General features: G+C 42.8%; 1 protein-coding gene across 3 annotated transcripts in view; it reads right to left on the bottom strand.

Annotated features, from left to right (window-relative positions):
- Window positions 1-1,091: 1,091 nt before the first annotated feature.
- Window positions 1,092-20,153, bottom strand: part of sbf2 (SET binding factor 2) — a 151,052-nt gene continuing 131,990 nt past the window's right edge. The window contains exons 28-41 of one of the 3 annotated variants that reach the window (XM_036585844.1): window positions 19,466-19,606; window positions 17,739-17,822; window positions 14,338-14,513; window positions 12,842-13,018; window positions 12,244-12,345; window positions 9,907-10,092; window positions 8,896-9,022; window positions 8,411-8,538; window positions 5,553-5,777; window positions 5,344-5,451; window positions 4,973-5,154; window positions 4,802-4,889; window positions 4,598-4,729; window positions 1,092-2,492 (exon numbers count right to left, since the gene is read on the bottom strand). In XM_036585844.1, the coding sequence (XP_036441737.1) occupies window positions 2,394-2,492; window positions 4,598-4,729; window positions 4,802-4,889; window positions 4,973-5,154; window positions 5,344-5,451; window positions 5,553-5,777; window positions 8,411-8,538; window positions 8,896-9,022; window positions 9,907-10,092; window positions 12,244-12,345; window positions 12,842-13,018; window positions 14,338-14,513; window positions 17,739-17,822; window positions 19,466-19,606 (1,955 nt within the window). In that variant the 3' untranslated portion in view covers window positions 1,092-2,393. Of the gene's footprint in view, window positions 2,493-4,597; window positions 4,730-4,801; window positions 4,890-4,972; window positions 5,165-5,343; window positions 5,452-5,552; window positions 5,778-8,410; window positions 8,539-8,895; window positions 9,023-9,906; window positions 10,093-12,243; window positions 12,346-12,841; window positions 13,019-14,337; window positions 14,514-15,550; window positions 15,626-17,738; window positions 17,823-19,465; window positions 19,607-20,153 lie in introns of those variants that run through there. The other 2 variants (XR_005008102.1, XR_005008103.1) reach the window with 2 other exon arrangements.

Below are 20,153 nucleotides of genomic sequence, written 5' to 3'. Positions count from 1 at the left end.
GTGAGAAGTCAACACAACAGTAGCAGCATCATAAATCAAAGCAGTATAAAATGCTTTTCAGAGCAAGTTGACCTTGGGAATGGTTTGGTGGTCATGCATAATTAATTACAAAGGGTTAAGGAGGGTTATTGCTTATTGTCAACAAAGGAGGAGCATCAGTGACTAGGCCCATTTGACATGTCTTGCATAAAATATATACTTGTCTTATCACTGCATGGGAATGTTTATAGTACCAAAGTGGCCTTAGTGATACAGATGAGAGTAGCAATGTTCAAAAAGCTTTTGAGGGAGGATTTCTGGTGATCTGGTTTCTAGTGTACATTAAAAACACAGCAGATGATTCAAAGACCCCATCACTAAATGACTGTTAACTTGGACATAGCCAAAATTGTGTCCTTTTAATTAGTAGTTTTGGCCATTTCAGCCACATCCACTTGCTTGCTGGTGCATAAAATCAGGCATGCAGTCATGCAATCGCCATAGATAAAGACTGACAGTAGAATAGGGGGTGTACTGAAGTGCTCAGTAACTTTCAACATGGCACTGCCATAGGATGCCACTTTTCTAACAAGTTTCTTTGTCAGACTTCTTCTGCTAGAGCTGCCCTCTTCAACTGTAAGTGCTGTTACTGTGAACTGGCAATGTCTAGGAGCAACAACAGCTCAGTCACGAAGCCAAACAAGCTTACAGAATGAGACTGGCGAGTGATGAAATGCAGTGACAGTGACCTTAAATGCACTCTAGCTCTGAGCAATTTCAGGCATTGGGTGGAGTAAATCACCCTGGCGCTGGTGAAACACATTGGCTGGAGTGATTAATCACACTTCATCTTCTTGTGGACAGACTGACAGATGAATCTGGGTTTGGCAGATGGCAGGAAGAGACATCCATAAATGACTGCCCGAATGCAAAGTGCTAATTGTATAGTGTGCTGATGGAGGAATAATGGTGTGGTCACAAGATTCATAAAGAATTTATTTGCAGAGTATGGTGTGGAAGAACTGGCACAGACCCCTAAACTCAAATTGTGTCTTTAGTCCCCAGACGATTATTAAGTGCAGGTCATGAAAAACAATTTTGCTTAAGTCAGACATGTTCAAGTACTCTGATTTATTTCAAATAAAAAACATTAGTGGCACCACGAACATGGTACAAGGGTACAGTAACATCTTTTTCAGGTACAGTAACAGACATCTCTCTAGTCGGGTTGAGTTTTCTTCAGCTTTGTTTCTTCAAACTGTACACGTACACACACACACGTATAGAGGGCTAAACAGTATTGAAAACTAAAGCATGTAGTGTCCCACAGATCCAGACGAGAGCCCTTCAACACATCCCGAGATCCTTGGCGATAACAGTCAAAACGTAGTGTACTTCCCTTCATGCTGAACACAAAGGTTCATGGCCAAGTCATACAGAGGAAGCGCTTTACTTGGTCAGTATGCGTGACAGTATCATATGTAAAACTGTATGTTGCTTTCAGTTCAGTTAAAAGGTTAGAAAAATCAAACCCCACAGCATATTCACCAAAGTATAAAACAGAGCTTGAAATGTCACAGCTATTTACAGAGAACATAAAATTACCATCCATAAACAAACACCAGTTACTTTTTTAATGATAAAAAAATAATTTACATCACAAAAAAAAACAACCTGTTATCAATGAGCAGACATTCATGTATTAAAAAACAATGACATCAATGACTTAAATAGAAAATGTCAGGAAATATTTATGCTTTAGTGTGCAAAGTACTTTTTTCTAGAGTATATGCTTGTATAGACATGTTTTTTGTACATAAAGTAATGCCTTTTGCCTTTGCTGTTTTTATCTGTTAGAAAATCTATATATTTATGGAGTGCATATCGTAGAATTAAGTGCAAATAAACTGCCTCGTTATATTGTGCATGTTTTAAAAATATTCAACAGTTTTTTGGCGGTTCTTTTGCATCTTATAAGCAGCAATACCTTGTTTCTTATCAGAAATATATTCTTACGTTGAGTCTACTTGTACTTAATTTTATTTTGAACCCAGAGTTTTTTTTTTTTTTTTTTTACAGCTAGTGCTATTGCTTTGTCTCCACTGAATGTAAAAATCTGATCAGCTCTCCTGATGCAAAGGTCAGGAGTAGTTGAGTGGAAACTGCCAGATGGGTAAAACAGATCCATCTAAATGTGAATAAGCACAGTTCCATAGAGGCAGTGATTCTGCTGCCTGAGCGCACTCATAGTGGAAAAGCAAGAGAGAGACTCATCACACTCCTCTTCAACAGGCACTGGGGGCTTTGCTATGGTCCTACTAAAGCACAGTGAGTCTCCCTGCATGGAAGGAGATGGTATAGAGGTGAGGACCCCGTCCTCGGGCCGTCACAGAGTCCTCTCAGGGGAGTGAGCTTCACGCGTCTGAGATGCAGCTCTGGATCTTGTCCATCCATTGCTGGGCGCTCTGAGCATTCTCTGCACAAAAGTTGTACACCCTCTTGGTGGTCTTCAGCTAGAGAGAGATTTGGGGTTTTACTAAGCTTTTAATGGCAAGCATATGTTAGAAACTTGACTGGAGGTTCAAGAGTTGTAGCAATACACAAATTTGTTTTGAAATGATAAATTGTTCGATAAGGCGAAAACAGGGAGTGCGTAAGTATGTGCTTAGTGTTCATAATAGTGTTATTATACAGGGAGATTCACTTGAAAGAGGCGCCCGAATTTTCTGTAATAACTCTCACGAGGACGAAGCAATTCGAACGAAACAACGTGCAATGTGCTCCTCAGTATATCGAGCTTTGAACAAGCCGGGATCCCCCTGCGTCGGAGCCATGAGGTAGGCGCCGGACAGCTGTCGCCACGTTTAACCTCCGTTTGCAGCTTCCGGGTGCATACCCCTGGATCCCTTCATGTGTCTGGCAGAAAACGAAGATCACTTCCAGTATCACATGTAATCAATGACACATGCGTCGAGATATGTAGCGGATTTTTTTCGGTTCAGATTGCTTCATCCTAACAGGAGTTACAACAGAATACTCGGGGCCTCTTTCAAGTGAATCTCCCTGTATTACTGTGTGAACCATGCGCACAGCTTACATGCACGTGAACTGGGTGCATAATGATGCACATATTTCCACATTCAAAAATCACACGCTTTGGAATTTATTATTTATTTAGTCAGTTCACTATGCATGTGTGCATATGGCTGCTGTCGGACAAAAACCTTGTATCTCCATTTTTGTTGTTTTTCAGTTTTCAATTTTGAAAATACCTATTGCCCTTTATATTGTGTGTAAATTTAATGAAGAATGGACCAAAAGAAACGACCCAAAATAATTTGGAAAAAAGTCTGGTTCCATTGACTTACATTAAAAGTAGGTTTTTTCCTTCTCCTGTAAAGTTATCATTTTGGAGATATGAGGTTTTCTTCCGACAACAGTGACATGTATTATCTTATGTGTATATAAGATAAGCCTCTCGGCCTCCCTGCCGACTTTACTCTGATAGAATGCACCAGATGCCTCGTTTTAACCGTTGACACTGGGTTCCATGAAAGATGGTAATTAAGAGACCAAGATGAAACCAGAGGGGCGCACTGGCAATCGTTTTAGATTTTGATACACTATTTAAAATTCAATTTTTCGTTATGAACTTTGTTTCATCCCTTAGAAGGCAGGTGGATGAAAACACATCACATTTTGACAATGTCTTCAGCATATTTAACCAATTACTCAAAATAGCTTTATACAACAGTTAGTTCCGGCCACGCAAGCTGATTGGTTGAGAAGTGTTCTGTCAAAGTCGTTGCTTAGCAATGGAGTCTCAGCAGAGTGATACAGTGTTATGGTGAAATAACAGCACGGTTTTTCACAAACACTGTATCCCTGCACAGAGACGCCGTTGCTAAGCAACGACTTTGACAGCTGTAGGAGACGTTCGAGCCATTTGAACGTTTTTACTTCTTACTTTGCCACAAACAGAAAATGGACACTTTTAAGATCACATTTGACCGACAGCCGATTTGGTCAGACTCTGAAGATGAGACAACACTAAATTCCCAAACTGTCGTCACCACTGAGCAGCTTTTCAGTCGGCAAAACAGCTAAACAACCTGGACTCAGCCAGAAATGAACCCAAATACCATTCGCCAAACTAAATGGGCTGTAAGGTGCTTTACAGACTGGCTTGAATAGAACAACATTAATATTGATCTGGCAAAAACTGACAAAACTGAGCTAAACTTGATATTGTGGCAGTTTTATGGCTCAGGCTGTACTTCAAAAGGCAAGGCCTACAGCAGACTGTGCAGCGAGTGGGCGGAGTTTGTTACTCTGACGTAGCAATAAGCTGCTTGTTAAGGAACTATAATTGGGCGGAAGGAACTGCGAACATTAAAACATATTAAACGCCGCGTTCACGGCCCAGTTTATTAATTTATTACTTTATTTATTTAACTGTTGTATAAAAGCGATAGAACACGAGAGGGAGCGTGTTATTGCGAATAACATCGTGGCTGATGTTATTTCGCGATAACGCACAACCTCTCATGTTCTATTGCTTAAATAGCTCAGCTACCCCACACATTATGCATGTATGTAGAGCAACAGATCTACTCACATCAAAGAAAGCCTTCTCACTGATGTTTTTGGGGGCTCCGATGGTTGGTGTGGCAATCACAACCGATTCAACTTCGGCCAGGTCTATGTGGCCCCTGGAGCTGACGTCTTCATCCGTGTCGTAGTATCTCAACTGAACAAAAACACTAGTCATCACCCGAACAGCAAACACATATTGCAAAGTACAGAAAATCCCAACACTCACTTGATGCTTTGTTATGTCCAGAACAAACCATCTACGCTTCCAGGCCTTCAGTAACGCGCCTCTCTTGTACAGGACACCTTCGAACGACCTGGGAAGGAACAATAAAATGAACTGTCTGCCTTAAAACATGTCATGATGTAAAATAACATGGCAGCTGTGTGAAACTCTTACCTATTCTCCTCATTTTTGGGGGTGAACTGATTGTAAAGAGTGGCAGCTCTGCGGCTGACCCCGTTGGCAGCCGTCGGGCTGCTGTCCTCGCCCAGGCCGCTGTCAGGCAGGTGGAGCATGGAGTGGCGCTGATAGGCCTGCAGGCCGGAGGTTGGGATCAGGCCTGAGATGGACACCGACTGCTTTCCGGAGCTACAGCAGCAAGTCAAAACTGCTTATTTAGGAGGGTTGTGAAACTACAAACTCAGTTATGGGCCCTAAAACCCTGCATTGTGTGTTTTGCAGCAATGTCTACAACTACACCACCTTACCCATTAGTGTGCCTGACATGATCTTGAGTAGAGAGAGGAATGAAGAGAGGTCAGACTTACATTGCCTTCCTGTTTGAGGTCTTCCTGCACACTAGCTCGCACTTTCTCCAGAGTAGTGTGCCATCGCTCAGGTGCCTGACCCAGCTCCCCTTCCAATCTCTCGATGTCCTGCAAACACATTCGTTGAGTCAGAACACATTTTGCGTTGGTTCATCATAGGGAGGACTACATGTCCCAGCAGGAGGGGAAGCAAAGCAGACCAAACTTACCGCCAAAAGTTTGGTGATGGCATCTGGCTCAGCACGGGCAACACTACTGTAGCAGGGCCAGACAATTCTCCTCTTGCTGGTGGCGATTGTGTCTGGCTCTTCTGCGCTCTCTGAGGGCACTGCCAGCATGCTCCAGTCATATGAGGGTCCAGTGGACAGAGTCTCAGCTGTGTAGAACTCCCATTTTGTCAGGTTGGGGATGGAGATGGATGGTTTCAACACTGGCTAAAATGAGACAGATAAAAGGAGAGGATGGGGCTAAGCAATTTCAGTCCATTCTGCCTGATGTAATGCTGTGTGAACAGCAACCGAATGTAGGGTAATTTCCAGTGTATTCTTCTGGTTAGGTTTCAAAACGTGCAGTGTACAAATATTGAACATCCCAATTAACCTTAAGAAAGTATCTTCTATTATATACTCATGACAATAAAAAAAAAATCCATAAAGACACACAACAAAACACAGCACAGACACACCTGCAAACAATTTGCCTAAAAAAAGGCTTGGGCAAAACTGACAAACCAAAAAAAAAAAAAAAAAAACAACAGAACTTTGGTTTTACTCCTTTGACCATCAAAACGTTGGAGAGTAAGGCAGCTCCAACAGATGGTGAAAATCACTGTAAATATACTGAAATACATGACTAGGCCTAGCAATAATAACAAGGGAGATGAAAATGTATTTAATGGTATAGGACAGTGCCAGTGGGTCACCCTTATTAGGGACTACCTGTTTTTGCAGGGTAGCGTCAGTGTTACGGCATAGCAGCCTAGTTTCCTTGTTATGCAGTCATGTTTAGTACTGGGCCTCAAAACTATTCAGCAACTATCATCATAGCTTTATTCTCTAATATCAGTGTAGTTATATGAATGTCTACCAGGATTCTGTTAATAAGATTTCAAACAATTTACATTTTTATTTGTATGTTTACTATATGGACAAAAGTATTCGGGTGTTTCCAGTCTCGTTGCCACAGGTGTATAAAATCAAGCACCCAGCCATGCAGTCTGCCTTTATAAACATTTCTGAAAGAATGAGTTGTTTCTAAAGAGCTCAATGAATTCGATTGTGGTGCTGTGATAGGATGCCATTGTTGCAACAAGTCAGTTCGCAAAATTTCTTCCCTCCTTGGTGTTCTACGATCAACTGTGAGTCGTATTATTGACAAGTGAAAGCATTTAACAATAACAGCAACTCTGCCACGAAGTGTCAGACCACGTAAAGTTACAGAGCAGGTCGCCGAGTGCTGAGGAGCATAAAAGTCTCCGACGCTCTGCTGACTCAGTAACTGCAGAGTTCAAACCTCCTCAGGCATTAACATCAGCATAAAAAACTGCACCAGGAGCTTTGTTGGCATTAGTTTCCATGGCCGAGCAGCTGCATGCAAGCCTTACATCACCAAGCACAATGCCAAGCGTCGGATGGAGTGGTGTAAAGCGCCACCACTGGACACTGGAGCAGTGGACACGTGTTCTGTGGAGTGATGAATCACACTTCTCTATCTGTCAGTCTGATGGACGAGTCTGGGTTTGGCGAATGCCAGGAGAACGTTACCTGCCGGACCGCACTCTGCCAACTGTAAAGTTTAGTGGAGGAGGGATGATGCTATGGGGTTGTTTTTCAGGGGTTGGCCTAGAACCCTTAGTTCCAGTGAAGGGAAATCTTAATGCTTCAGCACCAAGACATTTTAGACAATTGCATGCTTCCAACTTTGGGAACTTTGTATGCTACCAAGTTTGGGGAAGGCCCATTTCTGTTCCAGCATGACTGAGCTCCAGGGCACAAAGCAGCTCTATAAAGGCATGGCTGGGTGAGTTTGGTGTGGAAGAACTTGACCAGCACGCACAGAGCCCTGACCCCAACCCCATCTAACACCTTTGAACCAGAATGGAGATTGAGAGCCAGGCCCTCTTGTCCAACATCAGTTCCTGACCTCACAAATGCTCTTCAGGATGAATGGACAAAAATTCCCACAGACACTCTCCAAAATCTTGCAGAAAGCTTCTTCAGAAGAGTGGAAGCTGTTACAGCTGCAAAAGGGGGACCAACCCCATATTAATGCCTATGGGTTTAGAAAGGGAATCATAAAAGCTCCTGTAGGTGTGATGTATAAGTGTCACAATTCCTTTGTCCAAATAGCGTATGTATGTGTGTCTGTTAAAGTGTGGCCACTGAGGCGACTGCCCCCCGCCCTGTCCTCCTGCTGGCTCCACCTCTCAGGTCAAATCATCTTATTCAGTGTTGTTTTGAACCTGTTCTTGTAAACTGTATCTGATGGAACAGAACCAAAAAAAACTCTTTAGCAGCACAAAAACATGTCAAGCCTTTCTGTCAGAATCCTTTTTGCCCTTTTGTCGATTTACACATGTTGGAATACGGATGAGATGAAAATAGCCAATGATAAAATAATCGACTGTTCCAAAAAAAGTGCAAAAGTCATCCTCTTATCTGAGATTTGGGGTCACACTCAGATCCCACATGTGCCAGAACAGAGGTGAGAGTCAATTACACTTCGGAAACACAAAACAGATCCGAACTAGAAACTGGAAAAACACAAAGATGCTTCTTTTACAACTTGGACTGTGGGTTAAGTGTCATTTGTTTTCGTGGAGCTCAACAGCTCAGGCAAAAAAAGAAAAGACTGTTTTAAAAGGTCAGAGACAAGCATGTTTTTTATGCAAGAGTGCTGAGCTATTCATCACAGATGAAATCTGGAATGGCAGTTCGAAATGTTTGGAGATGATAGTCAACACAACCTCTACATGAAGTGTACTGGGGTAAAAGCCACAACGGCTGGTTGAGTGAACACATACACACACACACTCTTACACGTGCACATTTTTTTCCACTCTGTTTACCTCTGCATCAGATGGACTGTACAGGTAGTTGAAGAAGATTGGACTCCTGCGGTGCATTCTGTTGATACACTCCCAGATACAGATCCCTCTCTTAGCCTGCTTGTCTCCTTTATCCTCAAACAATGTGCCTTTATAGAAGAAAAACAAAGAGTCGGTTATTACGCAGGCTGCCTACTGCAACACAATCAGGTGTGAAACCAGAGATAAAAGATTAAGTGTAATGAGTGTTTCACTACAGATGTGCTATACTGGCAGTTCCTGCATATTTTACAGGCCAGGCTATTGAAGCTGAGGTCAGTGAGGATGAGGGTTTCTTTACCACCACGTGTTCAAATACCTAATGCTTTGGGTTTTTTCCCTGTTTATTTCGTATACTGGATAAACTGCACCCTTTTCCTGTTACAGTTCTTATGATTACACTCTAGATGAATGTTCAAACTGCCTTGCTCCAAAAAGGACTCGATGCACAAGTCATGAATACACACCATGCTCCAGGCGCTCGTAGTCCGAGTCCAAGAGGAAGTTCTTGAAGCGATTGGAGACGTAGTGGTACGCCAGGAACTTCAGATAGTGCTGATTAAACTCAAACTCCAGGGGGTACTGGTTATGAACCTGGAATGAGAGGGTCAGCCCAACGCATTAGAGCCTCATTTAGCCTGGCCGCCGTGCTGTGTATTGTGGCTACAGTGGCTACAGCACATAAGCTAACCATTACAGACAGGACATAGCTCAGCTCAGGGAGCAAAGACCTGTGATATCATCCATCTAAGGGACTGAGAAGGGGGGAAAAAACAAACAGCAGAAATAAAGACAATAATAAGGGATGTCGTCCAACTGTCGGCAGTGGCTAACTTTTTGCTGGTTCTCACATTCAGGGCCACCTGCACTTGTTGGCAAAAACAACAGCTGCTTGTAAGATGAGGCACTTCTATTTTCAGATGCTTTCTGCTATATTTCTCCTGCTTGCAACTCTGAGGGACCTTGCGCTTGGGTCACTCTGGCCATCCATGCCTGTTTCGTCACCCTCGCTGGGAAACAGCATAGCTGAAGAAAGACGTTGGGAGTGGTGCCCCGCTCTGCTGGGAGAGGCGGAGAAGACTCCACGTTCTTGAATCACAGACCCAGTGATCTACCCCTTTTCAAACACACTCCAGTAACTGTGGAAGCTTGAATACAGTTAACTGCAGTTTTCCACTCTCCTCTAAGTAAATACTCATATAAAGAAATAACGGAACAGCTAGGGAAGCTAGGAAAGCACTGACCGTAGGTCCCATCTGGGTTAACTTGAGGGGGAAAAAGCCTCCCATCTGAGCACATGTAACTAAATTACTTATCTGATGTGGAGACAGCAAAAAAGAAGCTTCTTATATGCATGATACCAAGTGATCTGTTTTGGTGCCTCAGTAACTTCACTGACATGGCATGATGGGAACAAGGGAGAGGGACTGAGCAGTGTGTCAGGATGACGGTAAGAGTGAAAACCAGCTTGTACTTGCCTGGTGCACGCAATCGAGGAATTGCAAAAAGACGGGCGTGAAGCCGCTGCCCTGGCTGCTGGGGGTTAGGTTACCGCGTTGGCTGAACTTGTGGCCAAAGGACAGCCATTCCTTCTCCACCAGGACCTGGAAGCCCTCCAACGTCCGGTAGAATGGGTCACTCAGCAGCTGCACTAAAGACACCACCTAGAACAGAAGAGAGAGCGCAGTGATATGAGACTGTGAAGTCAGAAAACAAAGTGTCATGGAACATAAAACATATGTTGTTAGCTTAAAGAGTAACTGCACCCTAAGACCTTTATTTTTCCTCATGAACAGCTGAAATACACTGCTCTGTAATAATACAATTTACCAGCCTTGCTTAAAATGTGAACACATCTTTCCAAACTGTAAAAATATCATTTTTATTGTGGTCAGTTCCGCTTCTGTAGGAGCCTCGAGCAAGGAGGTAACCGCACTCACACACTGAGCTAAATACCCCTAGAACCTCCTCACAAGGCTGCGATATGCCGGCTGTCTGTACCACCTGTAAATAACCCAGTTAATCTGAGCTTAGTTTGTAATAAAGACTGATAATGTTCAACATATGACTAGGTAACCAAAAGGACAGATTAAGTGAGGATTCACGTTTTCCTTCACAGATCCGTAGTTCCAGTGCTGCTTGCCTTTGATTTCATTTCAGTGAGTTTAGGTGCCGAGGGTTCGGTTTATACAGGGGAACGTGAATTTGAGTGGGAACTGAATCAGATGTAACACCGGTAATTGCCATGAACAGCTTGCAGAACGTAAGTATTTAGGGCCACTGCAGCAAACCCTGGCTGACCGGTGATGCAGTCTGCGACCTTGACGTCAAACTGAATGAAACTTAGACAGAGTTCAAAAAATCCACTTTATTCATTCAGAATTCAGGGCAACTAAGAAATCAGGACTCGGGTCATATCGAATACGGACCTGCTGAACAGATCATTAGAATATAGCTGTCGCGGTTTTAGGGAATGTTCTACCATTCGGTGCCTCTCCCACTCGCTGCTAATCATTTTCTGGCACTACGTTAACTCTTTGGCGGCTTGAGACAGTGGATCATACTGTTAAGACTCAAGACGCACTGCCTGATCAGAAACACCTCTCTCGTCAAAGATGAGGATGGTAGTAGAGAAAAATCGTCAACCTCGTAAGACTCTCAGTGGCAAAAACATACGCTAGCTGTAAAAACACAGCAGCCCAGCCCACCCGGCTTCCCCTGCAGCCCCACCTCCAAACCCAAACATCACTGCACGTGCCCCTCCCATTTTTGAACATTTTTCAAATTGTGCCGGGGGTAGAGTTCACCTGGGACTCTTACGGAATTTTAACTTCTCACGGGGGCAGACGTAAAGTCATAATGAGACTACATGTCTGGGGACAACTTGTGAAACATTTGGGGCTAAAACTCCCAGCTAGATAAGGGTATGCCCCCTCTAAACTCCCCCTCAAATTCCTCTGGTCCTGTAATGTCTAGAATAAAATCAGGAAAACGAGCTAGCTAGTGAACAGCTACCTTTTTTGTTTTTCTCTTGCAAGACATATATTTTTTTTTACTGCTTGTAATGTGTTTTCTGCACAAACAACACGCATCTACATGTTTAACTGCATCTGGGGATCGGAGAGTGGCCTGTTGTCCATCAGACAACGTTGACGAGGCCACCATCGTCTCCTAATTTGAGCGGTGCCCTTCGTAAGGCACTGAATTTGTTTGGAAATGTCACACTCTATTTGTTCCCACCATAATAGGTCTATGTTCCCACCCACATTTAGATCAAAATTTTTCGTGACTGTCCAGAGATGTTCTTGTAACGAGATCACGTCTGGTCCCATGAGAGCGCTGCCTGGACGAGATTAGAGCTAACGTAGAACGTGATAGCACCCTGCTCTGTTTCTCCCCAACAGAGCTAGCTAACAGCCCCTGACAGCCCAGGCATATGGAGCCCATTTAGCTGCCTGACAGACCCAGAGTGAAAGGGGGAGATAGAGATATGTGCTCGGATTCTAACACGTGCCTGGCATGTGAAGGTCCCTCCTATTCACTGTACCCCGCTCAGCTTTACAAGCGGGAAAGATGGAGCCGAGGACACCCAATGCCCTCACTAATAATGCTCCTCTTGCTTAACCAGTGGACATGGAAAATTTGAGCTCAGCCTGCAAGAATGTGACAAACCCTGCCTGAACTGCAGCTACAGGAGAAAACTCTTCGCAGACTTTGTCCATTCCAGTCATAATCAGGGGCAGATGGTGGAGCGAAGACCGTAGAGTCTGCAAGCGAGATCACTGATAAATGTAGTCTATGTGTCAGATTCTCACCTGTGTAGTTATGTCCCAGCCATCCTCCAGACTCAGCAACACTGAAGACCCACTGTCCAACAACTCCACTAGGATCAGAGCCAGCTGGAGCAGCTTGTGTAGCTGTGACACAAATACACAAGCAAAACACTAGGGTTAATCTTGGAATCTAACTTTAGCTCTTCCTGTGCATTTATTGTCATGGTTGGCTGTGCATGGGCACAGTTCACTGCTGACTAAGCCCTCTGAGCTACCTTGGCAAAGAGCCCCACAGATAATATTGTTCTGGCATATGAGCAGCAGGGGGTTCTTAGGGCAAGGGGCTTGACGGGGCACAGTTATTAGTGTGGTAAGCAACTCGACTGCATTCCCATCTTTGTGTCAGACTGTTTCCCTTGGGAGAGCGCACTGGAGGAAGCGCTTTGAAAAGGGTCAGAGTCACAGGGAAAAAGCTTGCCCCATTCTCACAGTCCCCTCCAGGAACACCAGTGCTAGGAAACAGACTGCGGAGAAGCGTCAAGGGGAAGTGCTTTGAGAAACAGAAGTGAAAGCATGCTATGTAGCTCTGAACCGAAAGGATGCAGGTGGCAAGAGGAGAATGAAGAGCATGGGTGTTCACCTGCAGGATCCACTCGCTCTCCTCCAGCACCCTGAGGAAGGAGTCTTCAGCGTCTGTCGGCATGGCACTGGGGGAGCACGCTCGAAGGAGTTTCTTGAAGGAGGCCTTTGCCTGCCGAGTGTCTGCAAATTCCACGGGCACCAGCTCACAGTTCAGCATGGAGTCCAGCTTGAAGCCCTGGGAGAGAAGGGAGTCTCAGAATGAGAATGAGGTTCTCTTTCACAATCCAACTTAGAACAGTGAACTACTGTATGTATGAATCAAAGGGGACACTTGAAAACTCTTCAAGAATTCTGATAGATTATTCCTTAAGAGCGTCTGTCAAATGCCATAAATGTAAATGTAATGTAAATGTAAATGATTCCTCTATATAGGTCTGCAGATGTAATACAACCAATGGATCAAGGAACCAAGTAATACAGTGTCTGAGTTTGTGGACTAAAAGGAATGCAGAAAAAGATGTACAGCACTAGAGCAGCCAAAGAACCCACTTTACATAACTGCAGACCCATATATTGATTTATTTAAAAATTATCAAGCCAAAAAATATATCAGTTTTCCATCATCACACACATACAAAAACACAAGAGATATAGTTTAAAAAAAAAGAATACACAGGCCTCACCCAGTGGTCCAAATGTAATACAAATGAAGCCAGAACAGGGAAATTTTATCATTAATCACACCTTTTAGAAATGGCTATTAAGGATATCATATCAGCTGACAGATTTATCACCATCTGGAAAAACTAGAATATCCAAATATTACAGACAGAAATTATTTGATACACTTTGTATGAATAAAAAAAGGTTTCGGACACTTAAAACTGACATGAATGTCCCTAGTAGAAATGCTAGAACCCAGCATTTTAAGTAACACATAACGTCAATTGACCGTATGCAAAATATCTGACGTCTCTCCGTCAATCACAACCTTCACTAAGCACTACTTCCCCCATCAAGCGCAGTGAATAACTTCTCAGAGCTAGCTTGGAGTGGAATGGCAGTGGCAGTAAATCAGTTAGCATTATTAGGCTGAGATGGTGAAAATGTTTACTAAGGAACACATAGTGCGTGACGCATCCTCATCATACTGCGGGTGGTGCTGTTTTTTTTTTCCCCATTCGCAAAAAAAAAAAAAATGTTTTAGATGTGGAAGACCAAATTCAGTTCAATGTCAACTATGTTTGTTTGTTTCAAGATAAGCTAAATTTGATCCCGTGGCTAAAATATTTCCTCAGTTTGATTAATGTAAAAATGGCTTCCAGAAGCTATTTTTGTTTTACAGTTGTATATTGTCAGTTCTATAATATACGTCAGTGTTGACGATTCTACTAGTGCTACGGATTCTAACAGGCTGCCGCTGCTGTAAGATTGTTGGACATAGCGACAGTATCTAAGAGGCGGGACTTGAGAGTTTTGCGGACTGTCAGTTCTATGCTTTAGTTCTGCAATTCGCTGCCTTTTTGTTTCCAATATTTTTAATACAAGCCCTACCCTGAGGTGAGACTTCTCTCCAAAGATGTAGAGGGCTGCTTGCTGCTTGAGAAGTGCTTGCAGACTTTCACTGCCTATAGGGGGTGCCAGATCCTTGCCTGCCAGCCGTGCCCCCACCTCAGCTGCAGAGGGGTGCTGGATAAACCTGCTGCTGGAGCGCAGGCTGGCCCAGACACCTTTAATTGAGACAGGGACAAGGAGGGAGACTGTAAGCATTTGTAAAAGAAAGTAACAGACATATGCAAGCATTTCTTTATAGATCACATGACACAAGACTGGGGGGGGGCTTAAGGAGCACTGCATACCTATTACCTCAAGAGTAAATATCAGTAAGTCTATTAACAGCACAAAACTTTCACAACAGTTCACCTAAAACAAACAACATCAATTTTATTGACTCCTCATTCAGCGATACTCCAGCTGTACCAGAGTTCGACTGCGGTTCACTCTCTACTTCTCCAAAAGTCGATTGTGGTTTACTCTCAACTCAGTGACACGGGTTTAGAAATGAATACCAAAGCTGGCTCACAGTGCTGTCTTCAGCTGAAACATGGAAGTGAACATGAACCAGAACTCCACAAAAAAAAAGACCTGCTCCTCCACACCGCAAAAAGGAACTACAGCGATCCACTGCTTTCCAAACTAAAGACGTACTGCTTACTTATACAGGGAGATTCACTGGAAAGATGCCAGAACATATTCTGTTGTAACTCCCGTTATGATAAAGCAATCGGAACCAAAATAATCAGCTACATATCTTGACGTATGTGAAATCGATTGCATTACATGCGATGCTGGAAGTGATCTCCGTTTACTGCCAGATATATGAAGGGGTCCGGGGGTACGCACCCGGAAGTTACAAATGGAGGTTAAACGTGGTGACGGCTGTCTGGCGCCTACCTCATTGCTCCGACGCAGGGGCATCCTGGCTTGTTCGAAGCTCCATATACTGAGGAGCACATTGCATGTTGTTTGGTTCAGATTGCTTCGTCCTAGAGAGTGTTATGACAGAATATTCGGGCCTCTTTCGAGTGAATCTTCCTGTAGAATGGGACACTGAGGCCTTAAGAGAGGTTTGTGGTGGTCTTGTGGTAAAATGCATGCGCACACTACAGAAGTAGGGTTAGGGAAGTAGATCATGGCCACTGACAGAGCAAGGTTTCTCAAAAGCACAGGGCAGGTTAGTTAAAGTCAGTAAACAGAGGGACTATACCTTGATTGTGGAGTCTCCCCTTAGCTGAAGATTTTTGGTTTGTGTGAGTGAATAGTTTGTCCCTGTACCCAAGTACTGGTAGATTAAGGGTGCGGGGGAGGGGGGTGGGGGGTGGAGGAGGCACAGAGAAATCACATCAGATGGAGGAAATCACACACCAACAAGCAGACTCCTCCAAACACAGGCAGAGCAGTCATTAACAGTACAGCCTGTCAATGATCAAATGGCTTAAAAGATTCATGAAATCTTGTGGTTGCAAAAGCCAGTACAATGAGTTGTCACTGATGAACATGATCCAGAGAGATAGATGGACAGTTAACATGCAGAACACGAACAGGGCTCTGATTGTTCAGAGGTCTTATCAAGTTACTGTGCTACTCTTTACCTTGTCTGTATTGTAAATTTTGAGAAATGCTCTTACACAAGCATTAGGCAAGACAGAGAAAAAGTACAGTTTTATAAGATAAACTCAGCAAAGATTTGCTTTCAATAACTTAAAGGGCCCATATCATGGAAAACTGATCTTCCTTTTTAATTATTTGTTTAAATAAAATTTTAAATAAAAGAGTTTGAAGTACTACATAAACAATGTTAACGTTTTAAAATGCACCATTCCCTTTTTTTAGTCCATAAAGTCCATATCATCGCTGTCCAAAGAAAAACAAGCATCTCCAAAATAGTAACTTTATAGGAGAATATAAAAACACTCTTACCTTTCAATGTAAGTTACAGTAAAGAGATTTTGTTCCAAGTGATTTTAGAGCATTTCTATTGATCCATTTATCATGAAAGTTTTACACAACGTAAAGGACAGCTGGTGTGTTGAAATGATGTAGAAAACTAAAAAATAACAAAAATGGGGATACATGGTTTTCATTGGACAGCGACGATATACAGACACAAAACTGCAAAAAAGGCTGTTTTGAATTCAGTATTTTTGTGATGTCATATCTCACATATATCTGCCTATACAGGCTACACAGTTTGGCCCCGCCCATTCATGTTACAACCAGAACTGCTTTCTGAATGAAGCACAATGCAAGGCAGCAAATCAGAACTGAGGTCATTTACATAAATCCGTAACAAAAACTGTTTAATTCTTAGGAATAAAGAGATTCTTGAAAATTCAAGTTCATTGTAGAAATGAATTACGACGGTTTGTTACGCAAATGTTAGAAGTTACAGAAAAGTTCTAAGTGGACTTCAGAGAGAGAAATCCCAAAAAAAAACCCAAAAAAAACGCATGATTTGGGCCCATTAAGCAAATTTAGGTAGTTCAATTTTACTGCAAGTACAATTCATAAAGTCTAATCTTTAGCACAAGTGCAGTTCGCAGTCTTACATGTTCATATTCTAACTTCAACAGTACTTGATAAACCTCTGCACAAGTCAGTGCAAGTTGATGAATCCATGATAAAGATGACAAACAAGTGACTCAATTCCAGATTTTTCAATTTGGGTCTGATGTCTGTTATTCAGTCATTCTTGGAATCAGTTCACCTGCTAATGGAAGGATGGTGTGGTGCCCTTTCTAATTCTGCTGTGCTACGAGTCATCGCTTGCAGCTGCTGCTTTTAACCCAGATTACAACATCGCTGGCGGTAATCAAGACACCAAAGTCACTCCCTTCCCCTCTAAGTTTCACTCCTGTAAATAATCAACGTTCCATTTGAAGGACAACTATTATGCAAGAATATAATCTTGTTATGGGCCACAGAACACAAGAAAAAACAGCTGAAATTTACAATGTAAATATCTTTCCAGCTCAGTTACCCAGTAAAACCTGAAGGCCTGCATCTGCATCAACAGACTGAGACATGAATCCAGTGGTCTCTACCAAAAGCAAAAGTTTCCAATACGCTATCGGCAAATTCATGTTCCACTGCCTAAATGCCTGTGTATGGCTGGTGTTGTGGATTTCATGAAACATGTTCTGTGCTCCAAAGGATTATGTAAACAAAAATCTGCAAAGTTCAGCCACGCTGTCACTGGAGAATTCGGAGCAGGCCAAAGCCAACAGAGAATGCACATGAGTGTGTGTGCGTTTGTGTGGGATGTCAGACTGTGCCCAGTGGACTGAGAGAACATAGAGAAATGAGATATCCAAGTACATGTGTTAAATAAAAAAACGTGGTATTGATACTTCATTATGTCAGTGGTTAATGAACATATATGACAGTCCACTCACCTCCTCTGGTGAAGCTGTTGGAGAAGGAAATATCCAAGTAGACAGGGGCCATCTTTGGTATTCTTGATGACCTTCTTTCGCTCGCTATGAAGACATTTGTACAAAAACAAACCATGTAATCTTGGATCTTTGACAGTGTTGCATGATCATTATGGCTCAATAGAGTTTCAGGGAACAGAAAACTGCTAATTTGTAAATGTAAATTCTCATGAACATGCATTACTCTGTGCACTCATGCTTGCATGTTTGGCTGTTAAATACTAATGGATATTTCAGGAAAGGTAACCACCATCACCCACACGTACATCACCAAACCTTAGTGATGCTAATACAAGATAACATTTGCGTACAATTGAGATAAATCAACTGGGGTCCCACTGTTATCCGTGCTTTTATCATTAGTGAGTATAAGCCATGAACGTATCGTCAAGGGCTGCAATGACACAATGGATCATATTACATTATATACATGCTTAGCACAAGAGTGATGTAATCAGCTGGCTGGGAAACATACATTTAACAGAAAATTACACAAAAGCCTCCAACAATTTCAGTGTGACGCTTTGTGGGCCACTTTGACTTGAAAATTAAATAAATGAAAGGGTTTTCTTTGTGCAGTGCTGTATTTTACTGGTTTTTATATATTGTTTTTCTGTATGTTGTTTTCTATATGTTCTTGTTGCGCAACCAGCCAGAGACCCTACTTTAATTATTATTTATTTTATCGCTCCTCATATTGTCATCTCAGCATCAAACAACCTCACTGCATTTTATGCGCGTATAATGCAGCCTGAAGCACCAAGTCATCTCAGAAAATGAAAGCTGTAGCCCACAGATGTTCAGAGACTGGGAGATGTATTAAATGTTCTCTAGTTGCTTTTCGTGCTCCAGAAAAACAGGCTGGCATATACTGAAGACTCGAGGAAATCAGGCCTTAAGTACTCCTTAATTTGCTGACATGGCATCTTTCTCCAAACTCAGTCTCACCGCAATCCTCTTAGAGCTTATAATAGGTCTAGATCATGGGGGATCAGTTTAGATTATGCTCAGGTAACTTGGCGATGGCTTACGTAGCTGCAAATGAAGCACATCTGCAGGGTTCCATTACATTTGGAAGGGAACTCACTGATTAGTATCTGACTCAGCCCTTGGGCCACTCTACAAGGCTGTATCTATCTGCAATCTATTTCAATTTGCTATTTTTAGTTCAGTTCATGAAATGTGAATCTAATCCAGGTCTTACAGTCAACTGGCCCAGTTCTTAATAAGACCACTTTGTGTCCTGCCAGAACCGAACAGTCATTAGGGTCAAGATGGATGCATTTTAGTTTGCTCAGGCGAGGAGGGAGGTTGCTTCAACCCAACAACAAGTGCAGAGAAAGGGAACACTGCAGGGGAGAAGCTTTGCTGATGGGGCAGGTTGAACCGGGATTGGGGCAGCGGGGAGCAGTGGGTGATAGAAGAGAGATGGGTTCAAGGTGACCTCTTCATGTCCTGTTCCTCTTATATAAGTACACACATTGTGCTTCAGTTCCTCTGGAGCTCAGGCCCACAAATATAAATAACAGTTTGGGCAATGAGAGGAAGCCGTGTGGAGATAAGACCCCAAAAAAACATTGAATCGGGGACAACAAAAGCCAAAACAAGCGTGGGACAAACATGCAAGCATCCATCTTGGAGAAAGAGTGCATCGGAAGAGGGATGCAGGGTGTCTGAGGGAAGAATACCTGGGGAAAGGCCGATGAGCGAGCGGTTGGACAGTGTGTTGCTGCCGTTGGATTTGAAGTAAGCTGGGATAGAGCTGAGGATGGCCTGCAGGTATTTCTCCTGCTCCAGACTACTGGACAACTCTGATGAAGCAGCAGGAGCTGGAGGGGAACAACAAGAAAGAGAGAGAGAGAATATCAATATTCACATAACATTTTGGCCCCAAAACCACATTTTTCTTCTGCGGACATTTAGACCATATCTTAGGGGCCCCTTGACTTAAAGGGCATCACAGCAAACCAAGTTTTCCACACTTTTTGAAGTAGGGTAGAGTTTGATGTAGTATGTAAACATTGTTAAAATTTCAAAACATACCATTTACTCCACACTTCATACAGCTCATATATGGAAATTAAGCTTGTTTTGAACTCACTGTTTTTGTGATCTCACAAAAACCAACATATTTATAAAAATCTGTCTATCAGATTGCGTACAGCAGTGTAGCACCACCCTTTCCTGGTAAAGGTATAAGGAGTGTTTCAGTCTGGACTATTTTGTAAATGAGGTACAATACAGGGCAATCAGAATAGAGCTCATTTAAACATTTCATTCCTAAAGGCACAGTAAAAAACAGCCTGTTTAATTGTTAGGGATGAAGAGAGGTACTGGTCAGGTACGAATGAACAATGACCATTTCTAGTACATAAA

Source organism: Colossoma macropomum, unplaced genomic scaffold, assembly GCF_904425465.1.
Source record: "Colossoma macropomum unplaced genomic scaffold, Colossoma_macropomum, whole genome shotgun sequence".
Lineage (NCBI taxonomy): Eukaryota > Metazoa > Chordata > Actinopteri > Characiformes > Serrasalmidae > Colossoma > Colossoma macropomum.
Note: the sequence above shows the minus strand (reverse complement) of the source record. Positions and strands in the feature narration are given on the sequence as shown.